Here is a 19,797-nt window from a genome sequence, read left to right as displayed (position 1 = left end):
ACATGAACCCGAGGAACTTGTGTGGATCAGGACACCAGACAGTGAAAAGCCACAGGATGGGACACTTGTCCTCGTCTGTGTGTCACCTCTCAGAAATTCACCTGCCGGGAATTAATTAGAAAGAGGCAAACAACCCAGCAGAAAAACAGGCAACAGCATGAACGGGCATCTTACGGGAGGAAAACCGAAATACGCAGCAAAGACGTGAAAACACGCTCTGCTTTCCTGTGACCAGGGAGATGCGGAGTCACAGCACCGAGAGAGGCCGCGGGAAGAGCCCGCACGCCAGGGGCCCGCGACCCTGGAGCTGTGCAGACTCGGCACTGGCGGGAGCACAGAGATCTGGAGCACGCCAACGTCCTCCCCTCGAGCCCTGGAGACCCCGGGCTTCCAGGCCCGTCTCCCCACGCAGTCCGCACTGCATCACCCAGGCCGCTTCGTGGGTCCGAGATGCACTCTGCCCTCCCCCCCCACCCCCCGCGCGTCCCTCAGGTGCACGGGTCTCAGCCGCGGCGCCGTGGGCCGGCCTAGCCGGCCGCACTTCAGACAAGGGTGCCCCTGGAGACCACTGACGCCCTTGTACTTCCTGCCCCTGCAGCTCCACGAGGGCTGGACGCGTCCCGTGTGCGGCATCCACACCCGTGGACGCCCGGGACGGCGTGAGCCGCGTCCCTCCGCAAGGGGAGAGACGGCTCCCGGCGCCCGTCACTCTAGTGAGCTATTTATACCTTACGCTTTCACCGCAGCCATTAGGTTTTAAGTGAACAAAATCAAATCGAACAGCGTGGCAAGCAGGGACCGTCCCACTCAGTGAATCCGTTTCCAGCCCAGGCGAGGAGCAGAGCTCCGAGTGGGCCGTGCCAGCCAGCGCCCGCTCCGACCCGGCGGGCTCCAGGACCCGCCCACCCGTGCGGGAGGTCCCGCTGCCCTGGCCTCGCACTTCAGGCGGAGCCTGCCGTCTGCACCCCGGTCCTAGGCGACGGTGTGCTACCCCTACAGGGCTTCGAGACGAGCGGTGCGTGACCAGTTTCAATTTAGAAGCAAACAGGTCAGGATCGCGGCGTCGCTGCAAATAACCGTGCATAAACCCTCAGACTGAAAAAACAAATCCATATGGAGAAAACTGAGCCTCTACCACGGTTTCCAGAGGTGCGTTCCGGAGCCTTGTACGGAAGGACTGGAGCCTCCGCAGCGCTGGGCCGGGGAGCGGGAGCGCCATCCCTCGGGGCCGGGCCGGGAGCACCGGGAGGTGGCCGCGGACCTACGCCACACTGCCCCGGGGCCGGTTCCACGTCAACACGGGACAACGCTCCACGGGCCAGAGGTCCCCACACACGGAGGTTTTTGCAGGAAGCGTCAGTAACGTTGCTACTTTGTGCAAAAACAGGCCGTCCGTCCCCGGAGCACTGACGCCCCCGAGTACCGGCTGCTCACACCGGGAACATCACCCCCCACCTCCTTCCCACTCTCCGCTTCTTCGCCTCCCCATCCTACCGAGGGCGGTTTTCGCCGAATCAGCCCCAAACGCTCACTGCCTACCGCGCGTGCCCGGCACAACGTCGAGCCCACAGGCGCGTCGGCAGGACAACCAGAGCACGCCCAGATTCGCTGGGGGGCCACCCCCTTTTCGGCAGCTAAGGTCACTTGAGGCCTGTTTACAGCATGGCCCTCCCTCCACAAAGCCCTTCCGGAGGCTTCTCCCGGGCACTCGGAGCTCACGGCTCTGGCACGAGGCTGATTTGGCTGAGCACCATTCACTTACGAGTCTAAAAGGCCCTTTGTGGAAACGCAGCAGGCTGCACGCTGGGATTCGTTAACTTTTCTGTGGGTGAGCTCTGCTTCAGGATAAAAAGAGAACGGGGGGACCCCTGGGGGGCTCAATCAGTTAAGCGCCCAACTCTTGGTTTCGGCTCAGGTCATCATCTCGTGGTTCGTGGGTTCGAGCCCCGCGTCCGGCTCTGCACTGATGGTGCGGGAGCCTGCTTGGGATTCTCCCTCTCTCCTCCCTCCCTCTCCCTCTCTCTGACCTTCCCGTGACTCTCTCTCAAGGTAAATAACCTTAAGGGGCGCCTGGGTGGCTCAGTCGGTTGGGCGGCCGACTTCGGCTCAGGTCATGATCTCTTGTGATCTCGCGTGATCTCGCGTGAGTTCGAGCCCCGCGTCGGGCTCTGTGCTGACGGCTCAGAGCCTGGAGCCTGTTTCAGATTCTGTGTCCCCCTCTCTCTCTGACCCTCCCCCGTTCATGCTCTGTCTCTCTCTGTCTCAAAAATAAATAAACGTTAAAAAATAAAAAATAAAAAAAAAGATAAATAACCTTAAGAAAAAAAAAAAAAGAACAAGGATCGGTTTACAATGAAAACAAACATCATCTGGAATAAAACGGCAGAAAGTAAATCCCGCCTCCCGCAAAACTGCAGGCGAGGGAGTCTCATCGGCTCGACTGAAAACCGCCGCGTGACAGCGAGCCTCGAGCGAGCCGGCGTGCCCACGGCCCTGGCGGCCCCTCCGTGCCCTCTGGCTGCGGACGACCCCGAGACCGCGTCACCGTCCGTCTGACCCACCACGTGAAACGGCGCCGTGACCAGCCACAGGACTTCCTCTTCGTGATGACGTACAACAGTGAGGGGCAGTCTGTCCGGTTCTTTCTAGAACAAGAGAGCGGTGACACGAGATCGTTTCCTGCCTGGCGTCGTGGCCTGCTGTCCAGCTGGGTCTGGTGGCACGTCACATCCTGAGGACACCTTCGCCTGCGCCATCGGCACGGAACGCAGGTGGAGTGTCCTGACAGCCCCGACACGGGAGCCGCGCAGAGGACAGAGGCTTTGCGCCCCCGGCTGGCGACACACACCCGCCCCCCACCCCCCACTTCCGGGGAAGCGGCTTCAGTGCTGTTGCCGCGTCTCTGCAGCCAAGAAAGGTTTTCCCGGCACACGCCTGTCACAGCCTCGCGCCTGCGTGCGGGCCTGGACTGTGGCGTTTATACATCGCTTCCCTCCACTGTTCACGCCGCTGTAAGGACCCACCGGCGCCATCGAGGAGACAGCAAGGCGCCCCGAGCTGCTGAGAAAAGACGCCACCCTGGGCACGACCTGCTTCTCCACCGACGCGGACGCACGCGAGCAGAAACGCAGCCACAGCCTTCCACGCGCCACACGCTCCGACACAAAGACGTTCAGACCCCGTCCCACGGAAGGAGCCGGCACCGATCATCGAAGGCGACGCAAGTTCATTCCAAAGGGAAAGTCTCTTTCAGCAGATACTCTCCCGTCCGAGTGACAACCACAGTTGCAAATGCAGCCAAGGACCGACTTGAGAGCCCCCCCCCCCCACTCCCGCCCCCTCCGCCTCACTGAGGGCAGCTCGGGGGCTGCAAGACCGGACCAGAGACGGCCCTGGTGTGGTACACTGAGGACACGGGGCCGACGGGCCCAAGGGCACCTGTACACACACACATCTGTACCCACCACGCTCGTGCACGCCTGTGTATGGGCGCGAGATAAACGTCACCACGGGACTCACCCGCTCCAGTGTCATTTATCTCAAACATCCACCCTCTCGGGCCCCCGGGACTCTGTGTCAAGACCAAGAACTTAAACTTCGCACGTTCCATCATTTGCTCAACGCTTTCGTTACAAAATTAAGTTCTCTACAGGCAGACGAGTGGCAATACGAGACGTTCATTTCCATGGTAAGAATTTACAACAGGACGCAAGCCTCAGAAGGGCTTTGGCGAGCGTGAAACATTCACAGAGCTACCAGTGCAATCCTAGAAACTGAAAAATAACGCTTGCCGCATCGGGCCCGAAGAGACGAAGATCTCGACCGCAAAACGCATGCCGTGTGTCTGAAACTCTCCATAGTAAACACGCCTGCCACACCGTTCAGCACACAAAGAACCCAGAGGGCGCCTATCGGCCCTTTAAGCACACACGTCGGCTGCCGTGACCGACAGAGCATGCCCACGATGGTCAGGGCACCCCAGAGGCTGACTCACCACACCGAGAGATCCTGAACTTTCCCAGAAGTCTGGCGGGAACGACCGCCCAGCTCTCTGCCGGGAGCACCCCCGCGTCTCCGTCGAGAACAATCCCACCCCACTCGCTCCGCGCGGCCACGTCGAAACCGGCGGTGACGCGGTCGCACGTTTTGACTTTGCAAAGGAAGCCTCCCCACCCGACGGGCCAGAAGGAGGTGCTTTTCGAGAAGCGTGTCGGTCAACTAACGACGCGAAACCCCTCAAAAGATGCGACCCACAGAAGGAGCCACGACAGCCTCACACGTGTGTGATTACTAAAAAGCAAATTAATTACTTTATTACATCTCGGTGCTTTCTTAAAATAAATAGGATGAGAGAATATCGAACACACAGCGAGAAGCACAGGAGAACAAGTTCACTCGGGACCCTTTCAGAGCACTCGGCTTGCGGCCCAGGCGGCCTCCACCACCCAGTCGCAGGACGCGGCTGCCGCGGACACGGTATTTACAGACGAATCTTCGGAAGACGGGGGCGCAGACGGGGGAAGCGGGAGGGAGGCCCACGGCCCCCCTCGGGGTCTGTAGCCTGCTCCCCCCTCCCTGAGGCACGGGGCTCACTTACCTCGTGCTCCACCCACAGTTAGGGAGCAGCTACGTTTGCCTAACTTTTCCTACGGATCTTCGGCGTCTCTACAGTTCAACACAGATTCGAGTAACACTCCCAAGAAGACGTGTGCAAAGCTAACGTGACTCCGGAATCTTCTGGCAGTCGGGTCAAGTCAAGGCTCAGAGCAGCTGGTCCGTCACACGGCGTCAGGACTGCGACCACGCGACGGCCAGGCAGAGGGGAGCCGCGGCGCACACCCGGCGGGGCCGAAGGCCCGTCTCCCGGGAGCATCTGGTCCGGAGAAGCGTTAGCGACACGACCGTCTGGACCAACGTGGAGAGAACCCGAAGCCGCTCCACCGCAAATGACCACTTACGCCGCTTTTAAAGGCCCAACGGAACAAGATTATCAATCTGGACGAGGAGCCGCGCACTCCTCTCGGGGCGTACTGCTCTTCGGAACAAGAATCCAGACAAGTCACGGAGCGATACGGCCGCTAAAGGGACCGTCGGCTTAGCGCGTCACCTCTCGAGAGAAACATGCTCAGAGTGAACACTGGTCTACTGTACCAAAATCTGTCTTTATTAAAGTGAACAAATCATCAGAGCGCAATCCCAAACTCCGGGAGCGATGGCGGTCACCTGCTCCGCTCGTCTATTTCCAATGAGGCGAAGGCCGGCTGATGGCACCACTCACCGTCCTCATGATTGCGTGGCAGAAAACCATCGCGTCTGTAAACGTCATCTTAGTAGGAGACAGACTTTGCAGATTTCAGTGCTTTTAGTGAACTGGGATTTTCAGTAAACGTTTTCTGAGCAGCAAAGAACGAGAATTTTTTTCAGAAATCTTAGAACTGGATATAAACATTGGCAGTAGACACAATCAATAAATATCATACAGTTTCTCAAACGAACAAGGTTCCCCCAACTTGAATTCCTTTCCTAACGACATTCAAACACCCTGACCCGAGACCGAGCCTCAGCCCTGTGACCCCCACGGGATTACAGCCGGCCGGCACGGGAGGGGGGAGGGGGTCGGGTCACGTGCAAAAGGGGTCGGGGTAGGAGGGGAGAAAGAGAAGACCATTTTCCATCCACACCGAGGAGAACTTCAAGTAAAGGGATCCACTGCCCGGAGACCTCGCGACACGCGCACCCCACGTCCGGCCCCGCGTGGCCGGCGGTGGCCGCGAGCCACCCGGCACGGTGCCTCCTCCCCCTCCTCGCCCCACCTGGCACCCGGTGCGTGTGGGGGGCGCCGCCGGGGAGGCTTTTCTTTTGTCAACCGAAGCCTCTCTGAAAAAGGTCTGCGACTCCGCACGCTTCGTACCAAACGAACGAAAATAATAAATATCGATCCCGTCCGCGCATCCCGCAGGCCGCCCCGCCGGCGCCGGTGTCATTTACGAGTCTGGGTCTTCTTTGGCACCGCGGGCCGCTTGGGCTGCCACAGGTGGTTGTGAATAGTGAGGGCGTCCACGCTGACGGACATGGTTTTGGCCGGGATCAGGTTAAACTGTTTCCGGTCTGAGCTGTACTTATACAGTTTGTCAATCATCTTCTTGGTGATGCTCTTTGGCCCCGTGCCGGTTAACTTGTAGATTTCTTCGGTGTCGGGGTAGTAGCAATAAAGTGCTCGGAACTGGCAGCCCGCGTCCCGGAACAGTATGATGTAGTGGTTGGCGTCGCACTTCTCCAGCTCCTGTGTTGGGGAGTAAAGGAAAAGAGACAGGGACTTGAGGGCCACGCCCAACAGTCACGGCCGCCACAGCGCCCCGCGGGTGCCCTGCCGACGCCCGGCCCCAGCCCTCCCGCCCCGACAGCCAGCGCGGCAGGCGTCACGGGCCACGGAGACTCAGGTCGGGCTACGCGAGAAAAGACGCTTTTACGACGGCGTGAAGAGCCACACACGGTAGGAGCCACCCGAGGAATGCACATCGAAGCCACGCGGGACGCCAAGGGTGCCCCCGGGGGGGCCACAGCCTAAGGGGAAGGTGGCAGCAGGTGCCGCTGCGGGTGCGACGCTGGGACCTCCCGCTGCCCACCGGGGATCGGAACTCACGTGGGCGGCTGCTCCCACCGCCGTGGTCACAGCGGGCCGCGGCACTTCCGGTCTGAGGTGCGCACCCGGGACGCCGAAGCACCCACGCCGGCACACCCGCACGCGCACACGCACGCCCGCCAGCACGCCCGCACGCCTCGCACAACAGCACTGTCAGAACCGTCAGGAAGGCACGGACGGCCGAATGGCCTGCAACTGACGCGGCTACACGACCCGGGGCCAAGAGCCACAGGAGGAAGGGGAGCCCTCACCCGCGCCCTGACACAGAGGGGCAGAACCGCAATGCTCTGGGAGAAAGGCCCCAAAAGGCCGCCCGGCGAGGGGTTCCCTTCCGCGAAACGACCAGGAGACACGCGTCCAGCGACGGAGGGCGGGCCGGTGGGAGCGGGGCCGGGGAGCGGCCAAGCAGGACAGGGTTCTCTCTGCGCTCCCACCGCGCGGTCCCGGGGCCACCGCTCCGCCCACGGACGGGAACCCACGGAGCCCACGGACGGGGTGTGTGGTGTGAGGGACACCTCAGTGACGCCGCCAGGAGCAGGAACCGGACGAAAGCGGCACTGCGGGTCCTCGTTACAGCGTCTGGCCCGCTGTGCTCTGAACTAAGCGTCCTGTGTCGCGGACGTTTGTGAACAGATCCTCCTCATGCCTGGAAAGACCTATTTCAACACTGTGCCCTCTCGCTTCCCAAGCCCCAGTCCCGGGGCTCCCGCGACCCGACCAGAGGGTTTCGAGGTCACCGCCCTCCAACAGCAGCTACCGGGTTCCGCCTTGACCCCGCCCCCACCCCCGAGTGTGCAGCGGGCCTTTCCAGAGGCGACGTCACGGTGTCCCCAGAACATGCTGCCTGTGGAAGCAGACCAGGACCCAGGAACTTAAAGGATTTGTAAAAACGTGAAATGGTGCCACTGTTCTTCCTAATCATTTTTTGCTTTAGAGACCCTTATCTTTCATAAATACACATTGGTTTCGTCACAGTACTGTCGTTAACTCAAAATAACACACAAATACATGTTTTAAAAGACTAACCGGGAAAAAGAGAATCCAACTCAACAAAAATTGCGTGGAAACACACACACACCGCTGGATGCACCTCCAGACACGGCCCCAGGGGGCAGCCAGTCCCGTCACCGCCCTTTCGAGTCCCCACTCCCACCCTTGCTCCCCTCACGTCCGTGCTTGGCCCGAGCCAACGTGGCGTTCGGAAGGCAGGTTGTCCTGGGTCCCCTGCCCACAGACGCCCCGTGGGAGCTTCCTGGTGCCCTCTGCCCTCCCCTGAGCTCCTCCGGCCCAGCGGCTCGCTCCCACCTGCCTGCGGCATCCTTCCCCTAACCCGCTGCCCGGCCCCCCAGGCTCGTCACCTCCTCACCTACAGCACGGGCCAAGCGTGGCCACCACCTGCCGCTGCGAAGGGTTTTATGGGGACAGAGCCACGCCCGTCCGTCCACACACAGTCTGTGGTGGGATTCACACTATGACATCGTGCTGAGCCCCGCAGAGCAGGAACCATTTCCTGTCTGGCCTCTTACGGAAGAAGCCGAGACTCCTCCATCAAGGGCCGCCTCATACCCTAGAATGCCAGCTGCACAGCCGGGACCTGTGAGTTTGCTCCCGGATGGACCCTCAGCACCTGGACCAGCATGAGACATCAAAGGAAAGGCACGCCCAGCACCCACATGGTGCAGAGGGCGTGGCTCACTCCACACTGAACACCAGTCAGGCTAAGGGCACGTGAGTCCTAACCTTGACTCTCTACTTCCAAATGCCTTCCGCATCGTTCTTGCTGAGACCACCCCATCTCACCTTTAAGACAACCAAGGCCCAGGGCCCCCGGGTGGCTCAGTTGGTTGAGTGTCCAACTCGATTTTGGCTCAGGTCGCGATCCCAGGGTCACGAGATCGAGCCCTGAGGCGGGCTGCGAGCATAGAGCCTGCCTGGGTCTCGCTCTCTCCCCCTCTGCCCCTCCCCCTGCTCGAGCTCTCCCCGGCTCTCTCTCTCAAAATAAAATACAAAACCCAAGGCCCAGCGGCGTTCTGGCGGCAGGTGTGACGAGTGTTACCCGTAGGAAGGTGGCGGTCAGCGCAACTCTCACCACCGAACTTCCACCTGTGCGGTGACCTGAGCGGACAGAGCTGCTCCTGCCGCCGGGCGCCCCTCCACCCTGAGGACGCCCCTGCCGCCTCCTCCTGGCTCCATCCGCCCACCCGCCACCACCGTAGCCAAGGCCATCGGCGTGCACAAGCTCTGCTCCCCCCGCTACCTACAATCACGCTGTCCCCCGCTGGTGCGCGACGTCCACCCGCTCTCCCCCCGGCTCCCCGCCGCACGGCCCCGCCTGAGCCTCCGGCTCTGTCCCAAGCGCAAGGCCCTCCGGCGCGGCTCGTCCGAAGCCTGCTCTTCCCCGCGCCGCCCCTGCCCCCGCGCCACAGAGGCCGTGCAGATGGCTCCCGTGCGACGGCGCGCTCTCCCACGCCCCAGCACCGGGGCCCGGGGACTCAGCAGCAGGGCGGCTCAGAGCCACAGCAAGCAACCGCCCTCAGCACGAATTAAGTGCCGTTTTAGGAAGAACCCTTAACTTACAAATACCCTTCGTTCTGCACAAAGACTCAGCGGTTGGTAGCGCTATTGAAAACCTCAGTGCTGATGTTTGACACTTGCCTCTAATATGGAATTCTTGTGAGGCTCGTTCACTTTCCCAGCCAGACAGCAGTGAGAGATGGCGTTGTGAATAATCGGCTTGTTTGATTTGCTACTGGGCTCCTTGAACAGCTTGGGACCTGGCAAACAGGCAAGACCCGCGACGTTAATCCCCGAAGACGCGCTCCGGGCGCACATGCTCGAGAACCGACGGTCTCCCAGAGCCAAGCGGCAGCCAGCCTCCCTCAGCAAGGTCCAGCCACCCCAAATCTGTTCGGAAGAATTCTCAACGACAAACGAAGAAAAAGATTAAAGTGGCTGTTAGTGTGTCCCTTTCTACTTTCTCTTTGATCCCCCCAAAAAAGAAAAAGGAAATAGTACGTTTTAAATCCTGAGGCTCCCCAGGACACAACACTCGGCGCGGGGCCGCGGGGACAGAAAGGCGCGTCACCCACCATTGGGGTGGCCGGGGCCCAGCACGGCCCGCCCCACCCGGGCAAGGAGGTGCCCGTGCTCTCCACGGGGGGCGAGGCCGTTACCTGTGTACTCGGCCACGGAGGCGAGAGAGGACGCAGCGGACGCAGTTTCCCAGTCTCTGTCTGTGCTCCTGCTGGGGTTACGGCTCAGCGTGGGCAAGGCTTCCAGGGACTCAACTCTGCCGAAGGAAAGGGCGATGGGACAGGGATGGTCACAGGCACCCCCTGGCGCCCCCACCCACACGGGCTGGTGGGACCCCCCCCCCCCCACCATCGGTGCAGGGAAATCCGAGGTGGAGACTTCCGGCAACGCGGGGGCGGGGAGGTGCCTGTCTGTCCACTCCGCCCTGGGGATCACAACTGTAAGCTTGGGCGAAATACAAAAGCCCGACACCTCAGGTGTGAGAGAGTGACGGGAACAGACCCGCTAGAGGGACGTCGGCCTCCACCAGAGGTCCGTCCGAAGGCTCCACCCCAACAGGGCGGGTCCCCGCTGGCTCGGGAAGCTGGAGGACAAAGTCTGAGACACCGGTGCTGCCGACACTCGAGGGACGAGGCCTCGGACAGGGAGGAGGGAGGGAACACCGAGGGCTCAGTGCAAAACCCCGGGTCTCAACAACTCTGATCCCTGAGCCGCGTCCCCCAGGGCAGTGTCCACTGAGCACAGCGAAAGCCGGTGGCACCGAGGCTGCGTGAGCTGCTCGCAGAGGAGCAGGGACTCAAGTCTAAAGCCGGCCCCGGCGACCGACCATTAGAACAAAACCCCAACTGGGATCTGGAGTCCCCGAGACGTGCCCTCCCCGAGGCCCAGACACATGACGAGCAAGAACAAGGTGGCCACGGCCAGGAGAGGACGCTCACGGGGAGGACAAGAGGAGACAACAACACACGCAGACGAAGGGACGAGGCAACGGCAGTGGTTATGACGCCCCTGAGCAAACGGTGGGACCGACAGTCACCAGCATCTTCTCCCAGATCCCTTCTTAAGCACAAAGGAGTTTCCCGGGGCCAGCAGGACCCCTGCCCCCGCTGCCGGAAAGGCCCAGTAAGGACACGCCTGACAGGCCGTGCCAAGAAACACACGCTCGCCAAAAACGCGCAGCCTAAAGCTCATCGGGAGGGGAATCCTCGCTGGGGGCGGCCCGAGACAGCCGGCCTGGACTGTCAGAAGCATCAAGGTCAAGGGAGAGAGAGGAGGGCAGAGGCCGGTCTGGCCTAAGGAGGCACAGGATTCACGTGACGAGCGGTCCGAGCAGGGTCCTCGGCCCTCAAGGACGCCATGGGACGGCTGGTGACCACAGACGGGGGCTGTGGGCCCCAGGGAAGCGCTATCCGGGAACTGTGGGTACCTGGGGACACGTCCTCGTTCACGGGAAAGACACGCGGCTAAAGTCAAGGCTACAGAGCAAAAGGGCTCCAGCTCGGCGGCAGCGGCCGGCCGCGGAGAGATTGCCCCAGAACCACCGCACACAACCCGCTGCCCCGCGCTCCGCTCCCCCTTACCGCTGGGAAGGCGTGCCCCCCGAGTGCACGCTCTCGGGTTCGGTGGTGGCCGCGGAGGCCAGGGACAGGCTGGAGCCCGACTGGGCGCGGCTCAGGTGATCAGCTGGCGAGACAAGGGAGCTGCTGCGAGGCCCGCCGGGGGCCGCCCCGCCCGCCGCAGCCGCCCTGCCCGCCCCGCCTGCTTACGGGTGGAGGAGCACTTGGTCCCCGAGTCGCTGCACGACTCCTCCCGGTGGACGGACTTGGGCCGCGGCTTCCGGGGCTTGGCCTTCGGCTTCCCCAGCCCCTGCTCCTCCAAGATCTGCTGCTGCTTCCTGCGCAAATACTCCTGCTTGATGAGCTCCCGCCGCGCCTTCTCCTCCTCCTTCCGGATGCGCTCTTCCTCGGCTTTGCGCCTGTGGGACACCCGCTCCACTCAGGCGTGGGCGGCGGCCACCGCGCCTGGTGTCCCTGCACCCCTGCGTCCGACACCCCGTGCCCCCGCCCCCCCCGCATCCGACACCCTGTGCCCCTGCCCCCCTCGCCCTGCCCCATGTCCCCGCATCCCCGCATCCAACACCCCGTGCCCCTGCACCCCTGCATCTGACACTCTGCGTCCCCACACCCCACTCTGTGCCCCTGCACTCCTGCGTCCAACACTCTGTGCCTCCCACACCCCACATCTCTGTGCTCTGCACCCCTGCAACCCGCACCCCCACATCCCACACTTTGTGCCTCCGCAACCCTCACCCCTGCATCCAACACTCTGTGCCCCTGCACCCCTGCATCCAATTCTCCATGCCCCCCGCACCCCGCGACCCTGTGCCCTGTACCCCTGCGACCCACACCCCCACGTCCTTCACTCTGTGCCTCCGCATCCCACACCCCTGCATCGAACAGTCTGTGCCCCACACGCCCACATCCGACACTCCACGCCCCTGCACCCCACGCCCCCACACCTGCACCCGCCTCCCCCGGTGGACACCCGGCACCCCTGCGGAGCCACGCGACCCCAGGGTGAGCACTGACAGCTCAGGGATGTTGTGCTGAATGAGAGGGATGAGTCCCAGAAGTGCCTCAGCCAGAGCTTGGCCTTGGGGCTGGGCGGGGCAGGGCAGGGGCGAGGCAGGGCAGGGGCGAGGCAGGGCAGGGGCGGGGCAGGGCAGGGGCGGGGCAGGGCAGGCGCCCGCTTACCGGGCCTCGTCTCTCTTGAGCTCCACCTCCGCCTCCAGCTGCTGCTTCCGCACCCTCGCCTCCTCGGCCTTGCGCTGCTGCTTCAGGAGGAAGGCGGCCCGCTTCTTGGCGAGCTCGTCCTCCGCCTTCTGCTCATCCTACGGAGCAGAAAAGGCGCATCACACCGAGGGACACGGCCCTCCAGGCGCCCGCATGCACGTGTGCACGGAGAACACGCGTGTCCACCGTTCTCCCTGATGAATTAGCGGGGGTTTACAGACGCTAAGATACAAACGGAAACCAGTCCCAGAAACAGCCCCAACCTGGAGCGCCTAAGGGGCTCAGGTCACAATCTCCAGGTCTGTGAGTTCAAGTCCTACACCGGGCTCTGGGCTGACAGCTGGGAGCCTGGAACCTGCTTCAGATCCTGTGTCTCCCCCTCTCTCTGCCCCTCCCCCGCTCACGCAGTGTGTGTGTGTGTCTCTCTCTCTCAAAAATAAACAAACATTTAAAAACAAAACAAAAAAAAGAAACAGCCCCAACCGGCCACCTTCCTCAACGTCTCCTACTGAAGCCAGTTTAGCCGCACGGCTGTGCCCCGGGTTTCCACACAGTGAGCTGACACCCAGATCGATACCCGTTCATTTACAGTTTGAAAGCATTAAAAACCAAACCCTGCTTCTCGCTTTTGGGAAAAGAGAAATCCTGTGCCCTGTGGGAGAAAGACCGTGAAAACAGAAAGGACTCCCCACCATCCGCCTCTCTCCTCCACCTAAGGAGACACTATGAGAAAGGCAGAGACAGAAACAAAACCCCTGGGGAACGTGCCTCCGCCAGCCGTGGCTCTGACACGTGCAGGTCACACGGGATCCCCGAGTCGGGCCCAGGGCAGCAGCCTCACCGGCACGCGGCCCCGATCGCACCAACAGGCCCTGCCCTGTCCTTGCGACATGGGGGTGGGGGGCTCGGATCCCTCCCTGGCCCTTCGGGGGGCGGTGGGGGAGGTCCGCCGGCCCCGCTCCGAGCGTAAGGTCCTGACTCGCCAGCTGAGAAGATGCCGGGAGCAGTTTACCTTGAAGAAGAAGCCGACCCCCGGCTTCTGGTCGCCTTCGCTGGCGAGGTCCACGGCGCTCTGAGGGCCCTCCGTCTCCCCGTCCTCGTCAGGGGCCTTCAGGTCCGAGAGGTCCACCTCGATGAGACTGGCCTTGCCTCTGGGGGGCTCATCCACAGGGACGTTCTCCTTCCCTGAGACCGACGGACAGCTGAGCCCCACCTCCTTCACGCCGCTTTCCAGAACTTCTTTGAGGCTCATCTGTTCGGACAGGATATTTGCGTCTTTGGAAGAAGACAAGACAAGAGTCCGCTGGTTGTTCTCATCGTGGAGCCGGTAGCTGTCAAAGAAGTACTTCTCGGGAGGGTCACCGCCAGGCTCTGCAACACCGTCCCAGCCCGGGTCGGAGGGGGTGCGGGGCGGGCAGGGCCGTAAGTGCGGGAGGCTCTCCACGCTGGGCGTCGGGGTCTTGCTGCGGGAGGAAGCCTGCCGGTCCTTGGGGACTTTCAGGTCGGCCGGCCTCCCGGAGCGGGAATTCCGAGCCTGGCCGAGACGAGGAGGTTTGCGGTGAGCGGCCGTCCCGGGCGGGGAGAGCGGCTCCACAAAGTGGATGGCCGCGCGCACCTGCTGGTCCGGGCCGCCGTGCTTGGGGCCCGGGGCCGGGGCCGGGGCCGCGGGCGGCTTCATGAGCAGCTGCTCCTGCTGCTGCGAGATCCTCAGGATGGCCTGCTGCAGCGTGCTGATGGTCTCGTTCAGCTTCTCGATGGACAGGTCGCACTCGCTCGCGTCCACCGCCCGGCCGGCGTCCTCCAGCAGCGCGGCGGACAGCGCCCTGCTCTTCTCCAGCTCGTGCAGCGCGGCCGGGGCCGTCGCTTTATGCTGCAGGAAGACCGGGCTCTCGGCGTCCACGTCCGGAGACTGCAGGGCGCCTTCCCTCCCCTCCTCCTTCGCGGCCAGCTCCTCCGTCCCGGGGGCCCCGTCGAAGTCCTCCCCGTCGTGCCGCGCACGCTCGCCCGCCGGCCGTCCGGGCTGGCGCGGCGGGGCGGCGCCGTCCGCCTTCCCCTTCTTGACCACGTGCAGGAAGGCGGCCTTCCCCAGCTTCAGCCGCTGCCGCGCGGACAGGGCCTCCACCTCCCTCTTCTGCGCCTCGATGGCCCTGCGCTTCTCCTCCAGCTGCATGTGCAGCTGCACCAGCTCGGAGGCCAGGAGGCTGGCGTGGTCCGCGCTCGGCCCGCCCGGGCTCTGCTCCCTCCGCTGCTTCCACGTGGTCAGCGGGGCCGGGCAGCTCTCCGAGGCGTCCGGCGTGGTCTTCTGGGAGCTGCTGGTGCTGGACCTGGTCTCGCAGCTGTTGAGCCTCTGGAGCTTCCGCTCCGCGAAGCTCGTCATCTTCACGCTGCCGCTGGCCGCGGACACGCCGCTGACCTGGGACACGGCGCTCAGACAGGGGCTCGAGCGGCCGCTGGCGTCGTCCTTGTCCTCGTGCTCCCTCACCTTCATGTCCTCCTGCAGCTTCGCCGACTCCTCCTCGCCGACGTACCCGGCCATCACCACGGGGTGGTCCTCGCCGACCAAGTCCTGCTCGGCTTCCTCCAGGTCTGCGACGTCGGAGTCCGAGTCCTGCCTCAGCACGGCCCACGGCTCGGGGTCGTGGGCGCCGGGGCTCCTGGCACAGCTGACGCAGAACCTGCCCTCCGCGTCGTCAGCGGCCCTGGCCACGTGGAGAAAGAAGCCGTCGACAGACTGTCCCCGGGGGGACGGATCGAAATCACTCACCGCCTGCGGCCCCGTCTCAGCGGGCACGGGGTCCACGCCCGCGGGAGATTCCGGACAGGAGATCGGGGTGAAAGTCCTGGTCGGGTCACGGCCGCCGTGACTGCTGGGCGCCCTCTTGCGCACCAGGGGCTGGTGGCCCTCGCTGGGTCTCTTAGAGGCGAAGCTCCGTGGCCGCCCCTCTCCACACTCGTCCTCCTTGGCGATCGCCTGCTTCTCCTTGGCCGGCCTAAGCACGGCCGGCATCAACGGCTCCAGGAAGAAAGCCTCAGGCTTCCTTTCTAGGGTGTCTGCCAGTCTCTGGGGAGACCTGGCACTTGCCGGCAGGCCCCGGTCGCCGCCATGGGGAACCACGTCCGTTCTGATGACGGCCACGAGCTCTTCATCCTCGATGTGGACGTCGTTCAGGAGGCTTTTGCCATCGGTCTTCAGCGCTGCGGGCTGGGGCTGGTTCTGCGGAGTCAGGTTAATGACACTGGACGCCAGGCTATCCTTGCTGATGGAGCGGGCCAGGCTGACACTGTCACCGGAGCCGGGGTCCAGGTCACAGCTGGCAGCGTGATGGAGAGCAAAGGGCGCTGGCTGAGACACAGGCCTGCAACGTGGGGAAAGAAGCCCGTTGGACACACGACACCGTCTATTCGAGAAGGGGACTCAAACACACGGAGAGACGAGGCACTAGTTACGAAAAGAGAGCACCGGCCTTACGTCTAGGGGATTTAAGCAAACCCTTCCCCGGAGCAGAGGACAACAGAGACCAGCTCAAGTCCGGCAGTCCCCAAACACGTAGGGCACACTTGGTTTGCGCATGAAGAGGCCCCGGGACCTCTTTGTGCCCTTAAAAGCTGCCGAGGCCCCCAAAGAGTCTTCGTCATACGCTCATTGAGCGCTCGCTCCGGCAGCACAGAAGCTAGTATTACATATCGATACCAATGTTTACGGTGCTAACATCAGAGCTGAAACGTTTCAAAAACAAAAAAAATTATGGCAAGAAAGCCATCCCGTAAGGTATGACCGTATTTTCTAAACTGAAAAAGCTTATGTGGAGCGAAACGCTCTCGTGATCCTCTCTGCCGTCTGCCTCGGGATTCGATCTGTCAGAAGAATGAGGAAAACCAAGGAGAGGACACCCCAGCACTGTGAGGAAACGGTTCTGAGCCACGGACTCCCTGGGTGGGTCTCGGCGAGCCCAGCGGCCCCTGGACCCCCTCCGGAGAAGGGCAAGGTTAACCTGATGAACAATTCACACAGAAACTTCCTTGAAACACAGAGTTCACCTGTTCTGTTTTTCTGGCCATGCTACCGCTGCACCTCGTGGCTGGCCATCCACTCGGGTCAAAGAATTGGACCGGTGTCGCTGATCTGCAGGGAGGAGGAAGCAGGGCGTTCGGTATTAAGCAGCTGACTTCGTAGCATCTCAGATTCTTGCAACCTAATGTGGAAATTTCTCAAGGAAACGCGCCGTAATTCAGTATACCAGAACTGCCCAAGAAAAACAATGACAACCACGGTACAGCCTTCAAGAGTTTCAGTAAGTAACACGTGACTTAGTATTTAGTCCAAATCATGACATGAGACCATCGGACCTCTAACTAAACATCCATACGTGCAAGTCCTTGCTTATTAGGTACGACAGAACACTTTTCTGTATGCTTCACGTAATTAATGATACTTTCACCAGGGGTGCCTGGGTGGCTCAGTGGTTGGGCAGCTGACTTCGGCTCAGGTCATGATCTCCCAGCTTGTGGGTTCGAGCCCCGTGTCGGGCTCTGTGCTGACAGCTCAGAGCCTGGAGCCTGCCTTGGATTCTGTGTACCTCCCTCTCTCTGCCCCTCCCCCAGTCGTGCTCCGTCTCTCAAAAATAAATAAGTGTTTAAAAAACAAAATGATACCTTCACCATAAAGACTATACATTCTAGGAAACATCCACACAAATTAAAATTTTCCGGACTACAATGACCAAATCAGAGTAGGAATATCCCACCGAGGACCATCACCTAATGCATAGGCTGCAGGAGGAAGGACAGAAGACCAAGGCAGGTGCAGGGGACGTGCGCTCTTACCAGGAAGGCCCTCCCCCTGCGCGGTCTTCTGCTGTCTCTGTCTCAGAGGCAGTAAAGGGTGTGACGGGCTAAAGGCAGAGGCGCCTTTCCCCCTGAATGGGAAAGAACAGGAAAAGAGAATCACCAGTGTATCAGTCTCCAAGTTCAATGGCAAATGTATGTAATAAACCACAGAGAATAAACCAGAGAGAGAATCACGAATCACGGCAACATACGAGAAAATCACAGGTTCTTTGGGAAAAGTTAATTATTATAAAAATTAGCCAAGAGTACCAAGAACTTCAAACCCGGGATAAATATCCCAAAACTGCCACTCGGGGACACAGTGGCTTGTGCAGACCCTCCCCTGCCTGGGGCTGCCGGAAGCAGAAGGCGGGGGGGGGGGGGGGAGGCCTCCCACGGCCAACCCCCCTACTTTCCCCATCACCCCCACAGAACACGAACTGCGATTCTGAGTGCAAACTAACTGGAGAAGAGAAGCGGACGGGGACTCACAGGTGCTCGGGCTCCTCGGGGTGCAGGCGGTGCCTGTGGCCGCCTTCGGCTGGCAGGGCAGCGGGGGGCTGCACGTCGGCCGGGCTCGCCGCAGCGGGGCTGCCCAGGAAGCTGCGCCTGGTGGCGTTGGAGATGGGAACGGGAGGCCGACTACTCTTGTGGTGCGACACCGTTTTAGCTGCACAAATGGCAATTTACAGAAACGTCCGTGTTATTCGCAGTTACCGAAAACTTAGCAAGAAGCGCCTAAAAAATGAAACAACCCGCAGACTTCTCCCAAAACAAGACGACTGCCGAAAAGTGAAAGCTGCAACACCGGCAGGGCGGGAACCAGCCGGCGGCCCGACCACCAGCAGGGACACAGAGCCTCAGCCCAGAACCAGGGGTCCGGTGGTCAGGGGCACCCCAGGTCACCCACCCAAGTAAAACACAAACCACCACATCCCACAGCTCTCATGGGGAGGAGGGTTCTAGACGTGGCACGCTTTGACCTGGGGGACACCCCGCCCAAGTGGCACACGGGCTCCGAATGGGGCGCAGAGCAGCCAAGGGCCCCTCCACAGGCACCGCCACGTGGACTACAGATCCCAGTGGGAGACACGCAGAGGCGGACGCTGGGCCCCTGCAGCCCCACGACGCCTGCTGACAGAAGAGAAGCCCAGGCCCGCTTAACAGGTGGGGCAACCCCGAACGCGAACAGATGCCACAGGCTGCTGCCAGCAGGCCTGTCGTCAGCCCCGCCACGCAGGCACGGTGCGCCCACGCACGAAGGGGCCGGGGCAGGGCTGCACCTACACGGGGAGGCGAAAGGCAGGCTCCCCCGGGGCCGGCACAGAGCCCCTCAGAGGGACCGGTCCCCGAGAAGCCAGATGCCCACGTGGTGGCACATCAAGTCTCTCAGACCCGCCGTGGGAGGACCGGTGACCCACTGAAGCAGACGGACACACGTCCCGCCTCGAGTCCGCCTTCCCGTCCGCAGGGCTCAGCCACGCCTGTAGCCCAAAGCAGCCAGCAGGTGCCCACGCCACGCACGTGATGCCAGGGACGTGCCTTACAGCAGAGAGGCGCCGGGGTGGGCCGGTGACCCGTGAGCCCCGCCGTGCCCCCCTTCCCTGCCCTGCTGCCTCCAAGTCTCCCTCCCGCTGTGTCTGAAAAACCACCACCGTCCTTCGGAGGGCAGCCCTTCCAGGCCAGAGCGCGCGTCGTCACCACACCCTGCAGCCAAACGCCACGAGTTTGCCCATCTCCGCCTCCAGTGCCGGCCCTGCTCCCAGGTGATGGTCAACACCTCGGGGTGAAACCCCAGGGGGGCGGGGGCGGTCGGAGACTCCCGGGAAGGCACTCAGGGTCCGGTGCACAGAGAGGGGTCATGTGCAGCACGCGACCTCACAGGACACAGTGGGAAGGAGAGCAACCGGGCAGGGACCAGGACGAGGCCCTCTGCAGAGGCAGAACAGGCGACCAGCCTCTCAAGCAAGAGATGATGCTAAGGCTCTTGAGCTGGGGAAGCCAGTGACAAGGACAGGGAAATGTACCCGCGTTCTTCCCCAAGCCCTGGCACCGTTCGACTAGCCTGCGGCCAACACGACGGGGACATCTGTTGGTCACCATTTCGTTACCGATTAGGCGAAGCATCTCTGCGTGCGTTTACTGGGCATTTGGAGCACCGCTTTATTGAAGTACCTGTGCAAGTCTTTTGCTTTTCTTCTGTTTTTTTTTTTTTTTTTTCTCACTGGTATGAACAAGTTTTTTACACGATCTGGGTACTGAGTATACGCTCTGGGTACAGGTATCTGTTGTGAGTTCTAGGAGTGTCTTTTCCCCTTTATAGCTAGTTTTCTTTTTTTTAACTCTTTATCTCCTTTCAATGAAAACAAAGTCTCAATTTTAAGGTGTCTGTGTTACTAATTGTTTCCTTTGTGGCTTTTTAGATTCTTCCTATGGAATTGCAAGGACATGAAGACATTCTTCCATACTGTCTTTTTTTTCCTTTTTAATGTTTATTTATTT

The 19,797-nt window shown here is 61.5% G+C and overlaps 1 protein-coding gene across 4 annotated transcripts in view; it reads right to left on the bottom strand.

Moving 5' to 3' along the window:
• Positions 1-5,143: 5,143 nt before the first annotated feature.
• Positions 5,144-19,797, bottom strand: part of CAMSAP1 (calmodulin regulated spectrin associated protein 1) — a 55,964-nt gene continuing 41,310 nt past the window's right edge. For 2 of the 4 annotated variants that reach the window (XM_081790989.1, XM_081790990.1), the window contains 10 exons: positions 17,788-17,965; positions 17,293-17,384; positions 16,507-16,591; positions 13,481-15,824; positions 12,430-12,566; positions 11,443-11,651; positions 11,257-11,359; positions 9,817-9,932; positions 9,299-9,417; positions 5,144-6,283 (listed from right to left, as the gene is read on the bottom strand). In XM_081790989.1, coding sequence (XP_081647115.1) covers positions 5,981-6,283; positions 9,299-9,417; positions 9,817-9,932; positions 11,257-11,359; positions 11,443-11,651; positions 12,430-12,566; positions 13,481-15,824; positions 16,507-16,591; positions 17,293-17,384; positions 17,788-17,965 — 3,686 coding nt within the window. In that variant the 3' untranslated portion in view covers positions 5,144-5,980. The remainder of the gene's footprint in view (positions 6,284-9,298; positions 9,418-9,816; positions 9,933-11,256; positions 11,360-11,442; positions 11,652-12,429; positions 12,567-13,480; positions 15,825-16,506; positions 16,592-17,292; positions 17,385-17,787; positions 17,966-19,797) is intronic. The other 2 variants (XR_014135999.1, XR_014136000.1) reach the window with 2 other exon arrangements.

This window comes from Panthera onca, chromosome D4 (genome assembly GCF_046562875.1).
Source record: "Panthera onca isolate mPanOnc1 chromosome D4, mPanOnc1 haplotype 2, whole genome shotgun sequence".
NCBI lineage: Eukaryota > Metazoa > Chordata > Mammalia > Carnivora > Felidae > Panthera > Panthera onca.
The sequence above is the reverse complement of the archived record's forward strand: the minus strand, read 5'-3'. Positions and strand labels throughout refer to the sequence as shown.